Source organism: Nerophis lumbriciformis, linkage group LG23 (assembly GCF_033978685.3).
Source record: "Nerophis lumbriciformis linkage group LG23, RoL_Nlum_v2.1, whole genome shotgun sequence".
NCBI lineage: Eukaryota > Metazoa > Chordata > Actinopteri > Syngnathiformes > Syngnathidae > Nerophis > Nerophis lumbriciformis.
The window spans coordinates 26,678,370-26,694,536 of record NC_084570.2 but is presented as its reverse complement, the minus strand read 5'-3'; the positions used below and the strand labels follow the sequence as shown (position 1 = coordinate 26,694,536).

Sequence of the window (16,167 nt, the reverse complement as noted above, 5' to 3'; positions counted from 1 at the left end):
GATTATATTCTCAGTCGTCTACTTTCCAGGTGAGAGGCATGATTTGTGATTTACAGTAAACTTACAGGGAGCAAGGAAGTGAGAAAGCAGCTGATCAGTCTATGATGTAAACATAGGGAGACAAGGAAGTGATTACGATCCTGCTCTAAATAGTTTGCCTGCGTTAGCACTTATAATAACACTATCGCTAATACTTGGTCAATATTTAAGTCATGAAACGTAAATGGAGTATTGTTGGCACTTTTTGAATGGTTATTTATCAGATTTTATGGGCGGTATAACGTTTATTTAATATTAAGAATGCATTTTAAAAAATCCATCTGTGTCTGTGTCTTTCATAATGATTGTGAACGATCAGCAAAATTCTGAAAAAAAGTGCAGTTCCCCTTTAAATCAAAAACCAAAGCATTTCAATCAGAGCACATACTGTATTAGGAAATTATTTCAACATTTAATTGATGTTGTTAACCTACATCCTGTGTTTTTGTCCGATTATAATATTGATCAAAATGTTCTAATTTAACGAGCTTGACCATTTCAAGTATCAGTATTGGTATTACCAATACTACCCTTTTGGATCCTTACCCACATTTGTAGTACTGTATCACCCAAAACTTCATTACATTCATTTCATTTTAACAGAAGTGTACCAAACATTTTGGCCGATAGCAAAGAACAATCCATAGATTGGTCGCACCTTTGTATAATCCGCAGGGTTCAAGTATCAATCAATTAATTGATATAGCCATTAATCACAGCCTCGAAGGGTGTCTTATAGTACTATACCTGTGGGTCAGAGTGAACCTGGGAGTGATGGAGAAGCATCCCAGAATGGATTGTGTTTCCACTTTAAAAAATGTACAGTATGCCTACCAGTTGAAATACCTGACCACATATGGCCTACGAGCAAACTCACCCCGGATTCATCTCCCACCCAGGCAAGTGACAGGGAGCCCATGGTCCTTACTTTAAAGTTGAACTGCAGGGGAGAACACAAAGTAAGAAACACATCAGAATAATTTTGATTAGAGCAAGTGCATTATGGGTAGGGATGGGAATCGAGAACTGGTTCGTTTTGACCCGGCTCCCAGTGTATCCATTCTTCTGTATCACCCCAGCTGCAGTCATCTGGCGTAAGTACAAGACACCAACTAACATCGCCTATCATGTCAGCGCCATTACCTGTCAAATTGAAATGAATACCTTCTCTTAGATGAACATGACGAGAGACAGATTCTGACTGGTTTGAGTACTCGCTCCAGTTCACAAATGCAGTACCACTCTTCTTGAAAAGTACGCTAAGACCAGGATAGACGAATGTCACCGAGCAGTGCCTAAGTTTGTGGTCAAAGGCTTGCAACGATTTGCCACAGTGCTCCTGATTTTCAGCAGGTGAATTTTCAATTGTAGACAGGAAACATGTTTTGCATGTCATTCTAATATACAAGTGGAATTAAAAAAAATAAGAATATTGTGTAAAAGTTCATTCATGTCAGCAATTTAACTTCAAATGTGAAATATGTGATATTAAAAAACTGAGATAAGTCAAGCCTTTATTTTTTAACATTTTGATGACCATCGCTTAGTTTTTGAAAACCCAACGTTTTCTGAGATTTTAAATTTAAGGTTGTTATAAACTGGAAGCCATAATCATCAAAATTATATATATATAAAAAAGTTGAATTATCTTGAGTTGCATGTTATGAGCCTATGTCATGTATTAGTTCCACCTTGTAAAACAAAACAAACTCTTGCACAATATTGTATTTTTTTTATGTTTTCACCAATATATTTTCTAGAAAGATGACAAAGATTCTTAAAAGTTTTGAAAATGTTATTAAATGTTACATTCTTGTGTCATTTCCATGTGTTTTATTTTGTAAAATTCTATCAAATAATGTTTATTTCTTATATTTATTTTCAGAATTTTATTTTATTTTATACTAATTAGGTGCCTCTTACTGTTGGCTTTACTGGGGTCATGGTCACGGTTTGGTGGGCGTTGCTTGCAGCGTGACCCCGGAGGACGCAGAGATAGCAGACGGTATGTACTGTAAATAAAAGTAGAGTATCGAGGCGCACAGGAAGCAGATAACAAGTACAATGATCCAGCCCTGAAGAGACCCAGGTGGAATTAAATATAACTAATTAATTAATAGGGGTGTCAATTTTTTTAAATTTTTGAATGAATCGCGATTCTTATTTGTAACGATTCTTAGTTGATTAAAAATATATTTTTTTAACCAAAAAAAATAATATATTTTTTTTTACAAAAAATTTGGATTTTTTTTTTTGGGGGGGGGGGGGGGGGAAGTAGATTTTTTTAACTCAATTAAGAATCGTTTTTTTTTTAAACCTGTCCTGTCCAGCCACTCAGGCAAGTCATATTGTTGATGTAGATTATCTATCTTATATATATATATATATATACACATACATACATACATACATACATACATACATACATACATACATACATACATACATACATACATACATACATACATACATACATACATATATATATATATATATATATATATACACACCGCGACCCCAAAAGGGAATAAGCGATAGAAAATGGATGGATGGATATATATATATATATATATATATATATATATATATATATATATATATATATATATATATATACACATATATATATATACATTATATATATATATATATATATATATATATATACACATATATATATATATATACATTATATATATATATATATATATATACATTTTATATATATATATATATATATATATATATATATATATATATATATATATATATATATATATCTCCATCCATCCATCCATTTTCTATCGCTTATTCCCTTTTGGGGTCGCGGTATATATATATATATATATATATATATATATATATATATATATATCTATCCATCCATCCATTTTCTACCGCTTATTCCCTTTGGGGTCGCGGGGGGCGCTGGAGCCTATCTCAGCTACAATCGGGCGGAAGGCGGGGTACACCCTGGACAAGTCGCCACCTCATCGCAGGGCCAACACAGATAGACAGACAACATTCACACTCACATCCACACACTAGGGCCAATTTAGTGTTGCCAATCAACTTATCCCCAGGTGCATGTCTTTGGAAGTGGGAGGAAGCCGGAGTACCCGGAGGGAACCCACGCAGTCACGGGGAGGACATGCAAACTCCACACAGAAAGATCCCGAGCCCGGGATTGAACCCAAGACTGCAGGACCTTCGTATTGTGAGGCAGATGCACTAACCCCTCAGCCACCGTGAAGCCCTTATATATATATATATATATATATATATATATATATATATATATATATATAAACCCCGTTTCCATGAGTTGGGAAATTGTGTGAGATGTAAATATAAACGGAATACAATGATTTGCAAATCATTTTCAACCCATATTCAATTGAATATGCTACAAAGACAACATTTTTGATGTTCAAACTCATAAACTTTATTTCTTTTTGTAAATAATAATTCACTTAGAATTTCATGGCTGCAACACGTGCCAAAGTAGTTGGGAAAGGGCATGTTCACCCCTGTGTTACATGGCCTTTCCTTTTAACAACACTCAGTAAATGTTTGGGAACTGAGGAGACACATTTTTTAAGCTTCTCAGGTGGAATTCTTTCCCATTCTTGCTTGATGTACAGCTTAAGTTGTTCAACAGTCCGGGGGTCTCTGTTGTGATATTTTAGGCTTCATAATGCGCCACACATTTTCAATGGGAGACAGGTCTGGACTACAGGCAGGCCAGTCTAGTCAGGGGCGCCGAAAATGGGGGGTAAAGGAGACGGATTCTAGGGGCCCATGATGGAGGGGGGCCCAGAGAGGCCCCTAATGATGATGAAATTATAATACAGAAAAAATAATGACACTGTGTTGGGGGCCCTGTAAAGATTATTTTCATGGGGCCCAAAATCCCTAGCAGCGCCCCTGAGTCTAGTACCCACACTCTTTTACTATGAAGCCACGTTGATGTAACACGTGGCTTGGCATTGTCTTGCTGAAATAAGCAGGGGCGTCCATGATAACGTTGCTTGGATGGCAACCTATGTTGCTCCAAAACCTGTATGTACCTTTCAGCATTAATGGCGCCTTCACAGATGTGTAAGTTACCCATGTCTTGGGCACTAATACACCCCCATACCATCACAGATGCTGGCTTTTCAACTTTGCGCCTACAACAATCCGGATGGTTCTTTTCCTCTTTGGTCCGGAGGACACAACGTCCACAGTTTCCAAAAACAATTTGAAATGTGGACTCGTCAGACCACAGAACACTTTTCCACTTTGTATCAGTCCATCTTAGATGAGCTCAGGCCCAGCAAAGCCGGCGGTGTTTCTGAGTGATGTTGATAAACGGTTTTCGCCTTGCATAGGAGAGTTTTAACTTGCACTTACAGATGTAGCGACCAACTGTAGTTACTGACAGTGAGTTTCTGAAGTGTTCCTGAGCCCATGTGGTGATATCCTTTACACACTGATGTCGCTTGTTGATGCAGTACAGCCTGAGGGATCGAAGGTCACAGGCTTAGCTGCTTACATGCAGTGATTTCTCCAGAATTCTCTGAACCCTTTGATAATATTACGGACCGTAGATGGTGAAATCCCTAGATTCCTTGCAATAGCTGGTTGAGAAAGGTTTTTCTTAAACTGTTCAACAATTTGCTCACGCATTTTTTTGACTACTTTTATACCCAATCATGGCACCCACCTGTTCCCAATTTGCCTGTTCACCTGTGGGATGTTCCAAATAAGTGTTTGATGAGCATTCCTCAACTTTATCAGTATTTATTGCCACCTTTCCCAACTTCTTTGTCATGTGTTGCTGGCATCAAATTCTAAAGTTAATGATTATTTGCAAAAAAACATTTTTTTATCAGTTTGAACATCAAATATGTTGTGTTTGTAGCATATTCAACTGAATATGGGTTGAAAAGGATTTGCAAATCATTGTATTCCGCTTATATTTACATCTAACGCAATTTCCCAACTCATTTGGAAACGGGGTTTGTATATATATATATATATATATATATATATATATATATATATATATACATACATACTGTATATATACATCAGTGACGTGCGGTGAGGTTAATGGCTGGTGAGGCACTGACTTCATCACAGTCAGATTTACAAACATATGAACCCTAAAGAGTATCTTATTCACCATTTGATTGGCAGCAGTTAACGGGTTATGTTTAAAAGCTCATACCAGCATTCTTCCCTGCTTGGCACTCAGCATCAAGGGTTGGAATTGGGGGTTAAATCACCAAAAATGATTCCCAGGCGCGGCACCGCGGCTGCCCACTGCTCCCCTCACCTCCCAGGGGGTGAACAAGGGGATGGGTCAAATGCAGACGACAAATTTCATTACACCTAGTGTGTGTGTGACAATCATTGGTACTTTAACTTAACGTTAACTTTACACATACAAACTGTAGCACACAAAAAAGCACATTTAATTAAAAAAAACGTTATCATGGTCTTACCTTTACTTATAAATGAAGTCCACAACTAAAGCCCTCATGTAAACTTTCCACGTGCAAGATTGAATCTATTTAAAAAAGTGTAACCGGGGGTTTATAAATGTCGCCTATACTGTATGAAACTACAAAATAACAAACACGGAGGCTCCAGTTTACACGAGGACCACTTTATTTACCTTCTTTCAAAAACTTCCGCTCCACTCCGTGTCATCACTTTCTGCTCTTAGCGCCTTCAAAATAAGAGCTCAAGGCATATACTGTATAACAGCGCATAACAGGAACTTAACATCACAAAGAGGAAAGCCCATGAAAATAGGTTACAAAAGTTATTTAATAAGAAGCCAAAAAGTGCAAAAACAATAATGTTCGTGTTGGAGGAATTGTAAATTAGCTACACTTGCAGTCTGCAGGTGTACCTAATGTTGTGGCCCTGCAGTCATTCACAACTCCTCCAACACGAACATTATTGTTTTTGCACTTTTTGGCTTCTTATGAAATAACTTTTTTAAATAGATTCAATTTTGCACGTGTAAAGTTTAAGTGTGGGCTTTAGTTGATATAACACTCCCGTCAGGGGTTGCCGCGCATTCTACGGCGGGGGTGCAGGAGGCGAGCCTCAGCCAGTGCGTCTTTTGCAGCCGTTTTATGATCGCTCAGCACAAGAAATACTTTACACACATACAGTTGTTGACAAAATACACTGTACATTATATACCTCAGCTAACTAAACTATGGAAATGTATAATATAATTCATATAGCAATACGGTCTCACTGCACAGCAGGCCAGCAGTTAGCCGAGTCCGCAATCAACTGGCTGCTGTTCACCGCACCGTCTCTTCTCAGTATTTGAATGGCAAATGTGAAAATTCAGCGATTTTAAATAAAAAGAATCTAATACTGGTGAAGTTAAATGGAAAATAACTTTATAGTATAATCACTGGATACATATAACAATTTAATAACGTTTTTTTCTTTTTACATTTTTTTTCTTTCCATGATGGCAGATGAGGCCCCGCCTCACCTGCCTCTAGTGACTGCATGTCACTGAGAGATTATATATATATATATATATATATATATATATATACACACACATACATACATACATACATACATATATATATATATATATATATATATATATATATATACACATACATACATACATACATATATACATATATATATATATATAAATATACATATATATATACATATATATATATACATATACATATATATATACATACATACATACGTAAACACACACACACACACACACACACACACACACACACACACACACACACACACACACACACACACACACGCACACACACACACACACACACACAGATTTACTTTAGAAAAGAGAAGTGTTGGATACTTCTCTTGTTGCCTTTTTTGTATTTGACTTTATTAAATGTTTGGGTAGATTTTTTCTTTTAAACAGAAACAGTTTTCTTTTAAATAATATAGAAATTTATCACAGCTGTTTATCTTTTTTATGGAGGAATGTGGCACCCAATGTTATTAAAAAGTATTGATTTTGAATTGAGAATTGTTTTGAATAGAGAATCGATTCTGAATTGAATCGTTACTTCTAAGAATCAAATCGAATCGTGTGGTGCCCAAAGATTCACAGCCCTACCAATTAAAGAAAATCAGGTGTGCTGGCAGGACATGGGACAGAAAGTAAAAGGTGTTTCGAAACACAGACCAAACAGGAAATACTGACAAAATAAGAGCACCAGGACAGAAAGTGATTCTAAACACAGGAAGTAGAAAACAGAAATAAGAGCGCTGGACAGGAATTAAAACACCAAACTAGGGTTGTACGGTATACCGGTACTAGTATAGTATCGCGGTACTTATTAATCAAAAACGGTGCTGTACTCTATTTTAAAAGTACCGGTTCCCAGGCATGACGGCGCGTCGTCACATTGTGACATTGCTGGTTTTACGAGCAGAGGAGCATGTTTGGCAGCACACAGTCACGGAGTACTTACAAGTAGACACGGTGTGTAGACAGAAAAGGGAGAATGGACACATTTTGGCTTAAAAACTAAAGATAAAGGTGAAGTTATAACACTGAAACGCCCTCAGGAAGAGGTGCTTTAAGACATGGCTAGCTAGCAGCGAACATCCATCCGCAGTCGGCAGTGTTTTAGCTACTTCTAAATCACTAATCCTCGCCTCGATGGCGACTAATAAAATAAGTTTGTTACAGGTATCATCCCTGCAGGTCGAGGAATAGCTAAACATGCTTCACTACACACCGTAGGAGGATACAATAGCGTCACCACTAACAAAAGCTAGCGCACCTGAATGTAAACAAATGCCATGGGTGGATCTACACCTGACATCCACTTTAATGATACCAAGTACAATAGCGTATCTAGTCGATACTACTATAATTATATCTATATTTATCGTCAAAAAATCTTTTTTCCTCTTTAAAAAATTCATATTATGTTTATAAAGTCAGGAAATATGTCTCTGGACACATGAGGACTTTGAATATGACCAATGTATGATCCTGTAACTACTTGGTATTGGATTGATACCTAAATTTGTGGTATCATCCAAAACTAATGTAAAATATCAAACAGCAGAAGAATAAGTGATTATTACATTTTAACAGCAGTGTAGATAGAACATGTTGGAACAGAAAATAACCAGATATTAACAGTAAATGAACAAGTGGATTAATAATAAATGTTTACAGCTTGTCCCTCATAATTTTGTCAAAATAATAGAATGATAAATGACACAATATGTTACTACATACATCAGCAGACAAATTAGGAGCCTTTGTTTGCTTACTTACTACTAAAAGACAAGTTGTCTTGTATGTTCACTATCTTATTTAAGGACTAAATTGTTCTTCGATTGCAATACAAAACATATGTTTAAGGTTTCGTAAGATTTTTAGTTAAAATAAAGCAAATAAAGCAATTTTTTTGTGGTCCCCTTTTTTTTTTAGAAAAGTATCAAAACGTATCAAAATACATAGGGGTGTGGGAAAAAAATCGATTCGAATTCGAATCGCGATTCTCACGTTGTGCGATTCAGAATCGATTCTCATTTTAAAAAAATCTATTTATTTTTATTTTTATTAAAACATTTTTACATTTTTTTTAATTAATCAATCCAACAAAACAATACACAGCAATACCATAACAATGCAATCCAATTCCAAAACCAAACCCGACCCAGCAACACTCAGAACTGCAATAAACAGAGCAATTGAGAGGAGACACAAACACGACACAGAACAAACCAACAGTAGTGAAACAAAAATTAATATTATCAACAACAGTATCAATATTAGTTACAATTTCAACATAGCAGTGATTAAAAATCCCTCATTGACATTATCATTAGACATTTATATATATAAAAAAAAAAAAGAAAGAACAATAGTGTCACAGTGGCTTACACTTGCATCGCATCTCATAAGCTTGACAGCACACTGTGTCCAATATTTTCACAAAGATAAAATAAATCATATTTTTGGTTCATTTAATAGTTAAAACAAATTTACATTGTTGCAATCAGTTGATAAAACATTGTCCTTTACAATTATAAAAGCTTTTTACAAAAATCTACTACTCTGCTTGCATGTCAGCAGACTGGGGTAGATCCTGCTGAAATCCTATGTATTGAATGAATAGAGAATCCTTTTGAATCTTGGCAAAAATCTGAGCTACACAATTATCAAATGTAATAGGAAAATTAATTCATACTGACCAAACTGGCTTCATGGAAGGTCGACAATCTTTAGACAATACAAGGAAATTGTTTAATGTTATTTACTATGCCAGAAGTCTCCCTTATCCCACAGCAGTATGTACTGTTGATGCGGAGAAGGCATTTGACCGCATAAACTGGTCATTTATGTTTTGCACATTACGTAAATTTGGATTTGGAGATAATTTTATACAATGGATTAAGATGATGATCGACTTTGTAGTTGTGTCATTGGATTTGCGGTCTCATGTTTTGGACACCCGGGTGAAGAGAGGGGCGGAGCTTTCTACCGATCACCACCTGGTGGTGAGTTGGCTGCGATGGTGGGGGAGGATGCCGGACAGACCTGGCAGGCCCAAACGCATTGTGAGGGTTTGCTGGGAACGCCTGGCAGTCTCCTGTCAGAGAGAGTTTCAATTCCCACCTCCGGAAGAACTTTGAACATGTCCCGAGGGAGGCGCTGGACATTGAGTCCGAGTGGACGATGTTCCGTACCTCTGTTGTCGAGGCGGCCGATTGGAGCTGTGGCCGCAAGGTAGTTGGTGCCTGTCGTGGCGGTAATCCTAGAACCCGTTGGTGGACACCGGCGGTGAGGGATGCCGTCAAGCTGAAGAAGGAGTCCTATCGGGTTCTTTTGGCTCATGGGACTCCTGACGCAGCAGACAGGTACCGACAGGCCAAGCGGTGTGCGGCTTCAGCGGTTGCGGAGGCAAAAACTCGGACATGGGAGGAGTTCGGTGAGGCCATGGAAAAAGACTTCCGGACGGCTTCGAGGCAATTCTGGACCACCATCCGCCGCCTCAGGAAGGGGAAGCAGTGCAGTGTCAACACCGTGTATGGTGGGGATGGTGCTCTGTTGACCTCGACTGCGGATGTTGTGGATCGGTGGAGAGAATACTTCGAAGACCTCCTCAATCCTACCAGCACGTCTTCCTATGAGGAAGCAGGGCCTGGGGAATCTGTGGTGGGCTCTCCTATTTCTGGGGCTGAGGTTGCCGAGGTAGTTAAAAAGCTCCTCGGTGGCAAGGCCCCGGGGGTGGATGAGATCCGCCCGGAGTTCCTTAAGGCTCTGGATGTTGTGGGGCTGTCTTGGTTGACAAGACTCTGCAACATCGCGTGGACATCGGGGGCGGTGCCTCTGGATTGGCAGACCGGGGTGGTGGTTCCTCTCTTTAAGAAGGGGAACCGGAGGGTGTGTTCCAACTATCGTGGGATCACACTCCTCAGCCTTCCCGGTAAGGTCTATTCAGGTGTGCTGGAGAGGAGGCTACGCCGGATAGTCGAACCTCGGATTCAGGAGGAACAGTGTGGTTTTCGTCCTGGTCGTGGAACTGTGGACCAGCTCTATACTCTCGGCAGGGTCCTTGAGGGTGCATGGGAGTTTGCCCAACCAGTCTACATGTGCTTTGTGGACTTGGAGAAGGCATTCGACCGTGTACCCCGGGAAGTCCTGTGGGGAGTGCTCAGAGAGTATGGGGTAACGGACTGTCTTATTGTGGCGGTTCGCTCCCTGTATAATCGGTGTCAGAGCTTGGTCCGCATTGCCGGCAGTAAGTCGGACACGTTTCCAGTGAGGGTTGGACTCCGCCAGGGCTGCCCTTTGTCACCGATTCTGTTCATAACCTTTATGGACATAATTTCTAGGCGGAGTCAGGGCGTTGAGGGGATCTGGTTTGGTGGCTGCAGGATTAGGTCTCTGCTTTTTGCAGATGATGTGGTCCTGATGGCTTCATCTGGCCAAGATCTTCAGCTCTCACTGGATCGGTTCGCAGCCGAGTGTGAAGCGACTGGGATGGGAATCAGCACCTCCAAATCCGAGTCCATGTTTCTCGCCCGGAAAAGGGTGGAGTGCCATCTCCGGGTTGGGGAGGAGATCTTGCCCCAAGTGGAGGAGTTCAAGTACCTCGGAGTCTTGTTCACGAGTGAGGGAAGAGTGGATCGTGAGATCGACAGGCGGATCGGTGCGGCATCTTCAGTAATGCGGACGCTGTATCGATCCGTTGTGGTGAAGAAGGAGCTGAGCCAGAAGGCAAAGCTCTCGATTTACCGGTCGATCTACGTTCCCATCCTCACCTATGGTCATGAGCTTTGGGTCATGATCGAAAGGACAAGATCACGGGTACAAGCGGCCGAAATGAGTTTCCTCCGCCGGGTGGCGGGGCTCTCCCTTAGAGATAGGGTGAGAAGCTCTGTCATCCGGGGGGAGCTCAAAGTAAAGCCGCTGCTCCTCCATATCGAGAGGAGCCAGATGAGGTGGTTCGGGCATCTGGTCAGGATGCCACCCGAACGCCTCCCTCGGGAGGTGTTTCGGGCACGTCCGACCGGTAGGAGGCCACGGGGAAGACCCAGGACACGTTGGGAAGACTATGTCCCCGGCTGGCCTGGGAACGCCTCGGGATCCCCCGGGAGGAGCTGGACGAAGTGGCTGGGGAGAGGAAAGTCTGGGCTTCCCTGCTTAGGCTGCTGCCCCCGCGACCCGACCTCGGATAAGCGGAAGAAGATGGATGGATGGATGGATGGATTAAGATGCTATATACAAGGCCCATGGCATCAGTCAAAACCAATAATCATATTTCAGAACCTTTTTTGTTAAAAAGAGGAGTATAACAGGGATGTCCTGCATCTGGATTATTATCTAATTTGGTTATTGAACCCTTAGCTGCAAAAATAAGAAGTGAAAATAATATTCATGGTATAAAAATGGTCTCTCAGTATAATAAGCTATCGATGTATTGTGACGACATAATTCTCTACCTGTCACATGTTAACTCCTCTCTTCACTATATCAATAATGTTATCACTGAATATGGCTGTTTATCAGGGTATAAAGTCAATTGGGACAAATGTGAAATATTACCACTTAAACACTGCAAGAAATCACAAGTTCAGAACTCCAAAATTAAATAGAAACAGGCAGAAATCATATATCTAGGACTACACATTACACCAAACCTTTATACAAGTAGAGATCTAAATCTTTAACATTTAAAAAATAAGATAGAATCCAAAATGGAACGCTGGTCACATCTCCAAATATCACTTTGGGGTCGGGTGAACATAGTAAAAATGAGTATACTGCCAGCAGTTAATTATATACTGAAAATGATGCCTGTCCTAATTAATAAAAGTTGGTTTAAGAAAATACATACAATGATATCACATTTTATATGGTGTGGAAAGAAGGCCAGTTGTTCATACTTAAGGTTGTCTTGTACACAAGATAAAGGAGGACTACAATTACCAAACTTCTTACATTATTATATCTCCTTCGGTTGTGAACAAGCAAGCCATTTGTTTCATTCTTCTGCAGATAAGGACTGGATCAACATAGAAAAAAATATGTTAATGAATTTGGACGTTGATGTGGGGAGTTTATATTATACTAAACAAATACCTAATGAATTGAGGCAGAGCCAATAGAAGCCACCTGTAACATTCTAAAACTGTGCCAGAAAATACTAGGAATCAAGTCAATGACATCCGTCAATCAACAGCTTTGGTACAATCCTAATATCATAATTAATAAAAATGTGGTTAAATGGACAACATGGAAAGACAGAGGTATTACTAAACCTCATCATATTATTAATAAAAACTCTTTTAAACCGTTCAATGATTTAGTTGATCAATATAATATATATACATATATATATATATATATATATATATTATCTATTATCGGAGTCTTTTTCCACGAGTGGGGGAAGAGTGGATCGTGAGATCGACAGGCGGATCGGTGCGGCGTCTTCAGTAATGTGGACGCTGTATCGATCCGTTGTGGTGAAGAAGGAGCTGAGCCGGAAGGCAAAGCTCTCAATTTACCGGTCGATCTACGTTCCCATCCTCACCTATGGTCATGAGCTTTGGGTCATGACCGAAAGGACAAGATCACGGGTACAAGCGGCGGTGGCGGGGCTCTCCCTTAGAGATAGGGTGAGAAGCTCTGTCATCCGGGGGGAGCTCAAAGTAAAGCCGCTGCTCCTCCACATCGAGAGGAGCCAGATGAGGTGGTTCGGGCATCTGGTCAGGATGCCACCCGAACGCCTCCCTAGGAAGGTGTTTCGGGCACGTCCGACCGGTAGGAGGCCACGGGGAAGACCCAGGACACGCTGGGAAGACTATCTCTCCCGGCTGGCCTGGGAACGCCTCGGGAAGAGCTGGACGAAGTGGCTGGGGAGAGGGAAGTCTGGGCTTCCCTGCTTAAGCTGCTGCCCCCGCGACCCGACCTCGGATAAGCGGAAGAAGATGGATGGATGGATGGATATATATATATATATATATATTTTTTTTTACATTTTATCTCTTTAAAACACGCTGTAAATAAATGCATATCCTCTGAAAGTATGTCTTTAAATAGCCATGAACTGGAAGATGCACTTTTTAATCAAGATATATTTAAGAAATTAATTAAACTATTTTATGGAATAATAAATGAACACCACACTAGAAATGCAAATAATGCATGTGTTCGGAAATGGATGATGGACTTAAACATTTTAGATGAAAGGGACATATCATGGAATGATATTTGGAAAAATGCCAATAAACCCTTTAGAACCATTAAAGATAAGCTGACTCAATTTAAGATATTGAATAGATTGTATTTGACATCTTCTCAGCTGTTTAAAATTGGCGTAGTAGATAGCAAGTTATGTATGAAGTGTCGGGCAGCCGAGGCAACTCTTGTTCTTTTATTGTGGGAATGTCAGAGAATAAAAAAGTTATGATTGAAAACAACAAAAGAAGCAATCACAATCCTTAATATGAATATCCCAATGACACTGCAAACTTGTATTCTTGGGGATCTCCATCAATTTAGTAACGTGTCATCAAAGAGTAAAAATGCATGTCTTTCAATATGCATAATAACAAAAAGGGTAATATTAAAAAAATGGATAGATGTAGATTGTCCAACTCATACTGACTGGTATACACAAGCTATGTAGATGATATCAGTAGAACAAACTGCATTTAGTTTAGATAGTAATGAGTCATATATTGGAATATGGGATCCATTATTTAAATTTGTTTTAAGTATTAAATGAACCAAAATATGACTTATTATATCACTGTGGAAAATATTGGACACAATGTGTTGTCAAGTTTATGAGATGCGATGCAAGTGTAAGCCACTGTGACACTATTGTTCTTTTTTTTTTAATTAATGTTTGTAATGATAATATCAATGAGGGATTTTTAATCACTGCTATGTTGAAATTGTTACTAATATTGATACTGTTGTTGATAATATTAATTTTTGTCTCACTACTTTTGGATTGTTCCGTGTCATGTTTGTGTGTCCTCAATTGCTCTGTTTATTGCTATTCTGAATGTTGCTGGGTCGGGTTTGGTTTTGAAATTGTATTGCATTATTATGGTATTGTTGTGTATTGTTTTCATTAAAAAAAATAAATAAAAAAAATATCGTTTTTGAATCGAAAATCGTGTTGAATTGAAAAAAAAAAAATCGATTTTGAATCGAATCGTGACCCCAAGAATCGATTTTGAATCGAATCGTGGGACACCCAAACATTCACAGCCCTAATAATACATTTTGGTACCGGTACCAAAATATTGGTATCGGGACAACCCTACACCAAACACAGTAAAACATGACTCAACTGACAGTCATGTTACCTCTAAACTCAACAAAATTGATGCTTATCCACCTTTTCGTTTACTTAAGAGAACCGGTAAAGAACCAAATCTTTAAGCAGAATCGAAAGTGGAATCGGAACCAGAAACATTTTATTGATTCTCATCCTGTGTGCCTGTGTGTCGCTGCACATTTGCCACACCAATCCAGAAAGAACCGTCCTGACTGTGCAAAGTAGTGTGTGTGTGTGTGTGTGTGCATGTGTGTGTGTGCGTGTGTGTGTGTGTGACCTACATTCAGCCCGAGTGACAAAGCTGCAGCCAGACAAGGAGACAATCGCTTATGTTCCGAACACAGCAGGGACTCGCTGAGCAGCAGCCGGCAGCAATTACTGTTCCGCTATTAAGATTGAATTTAAACGTTTACAGTTCAGACATCGAGTTAGGGAAGATTTATAGCCCTGTGTGAATCCAAACCACCTCCTTGCATCGTATCCCGGCCAATGAGAGTCCTGGTGGCGAGCAACATTCCAGTCTACTCACGTGGAGCCAGGTCCAAGTGGACAACAAACATGGCTGCCAGTCAGCACTGGAAATATACTCTCCGCTATCTTTTGCTGCTGAGGCAACAATGTTTACAAGGTGGAAGGGCGCCATGAGAGTACACGTCGGTCTGCCAGGAAGTGCCTGCATAAAAAGGGCCGGAATAAGGAGTCACGATAAATGGGCCCTAGTGTGTGAATGTGAGTGTGAATGTTGTCTATCTATCTGTGTTGGCCCTGTGATGAGGTAGCGACTTGTCCAGGGTGTACCCCGCCTTCCGCACGAATGCAGCTGAGATAGGCTCCAGAACCCTCCGAGACCCCGAAAGGAACAAGCGGTAGAAAACGGATGGATGAATGGATGGATGTCACACCGATAAATCCGATACCATTGAAAACTTAAAAGGCTCCAAAGAGGCGAGATTACACATACTAAAAAAATTAAAAGCCTCATATAAGTGTTATAATGAAGACAACACATGATGTGTCAATATTAGCCTACTGTCAAAATTAAAGTACCAATGATTGTCACACACACTAGGTGTGGTGAGATTATCCTCTGCATTTGACCCATCACCCTCACCCCCTGGGAGGTGAGGGGAGCAGTGAGCAGCAGCGGTGGCCACGCCCGGGATTCATTTTGGTGATTTAACCCCCAACTGCTATATTAGTCTACTATCAAAATTGCTTCAAAAGTCTTATACAAGTGTTATAATGAAGACAACACATGATGTGTCTATATTAGCTA

General features: G+C 39.8%; 1 protein-coding gene across 2 annotated transcripts in view; it reads right to left on the bottom strand.

Moving 5' to 3' along the window:
* Positions 1–16,167, bottom strand: part of LOC133622298 (sortilin-like) — a 90,993-nt gene that overhangs the window by 38,896 nt on the left and 35,930 nt on the right. The window contains exons 1-2 of one of the 2 annotated variants that reach the window (XM_061984874.2): positions 15,173–15,268; positions 917–979 (exon numbers count right to left, since the gene is read on the bottom strand). In XM_061984874.2, the coding sequence (XP_061840858.1) occupies positions 917–958 (42 nt within the window). In that variant the 5' untranslated portion in view covers positions 959–979; positions 15,173–15,268. Of the gene's footprint in view, positions 1–916; positions 980–15,172; positions 15,269–16,167 lie in introns of those variants that run through there. The other variant, XM_061984873.2, reaches the window with a different exon arrangement.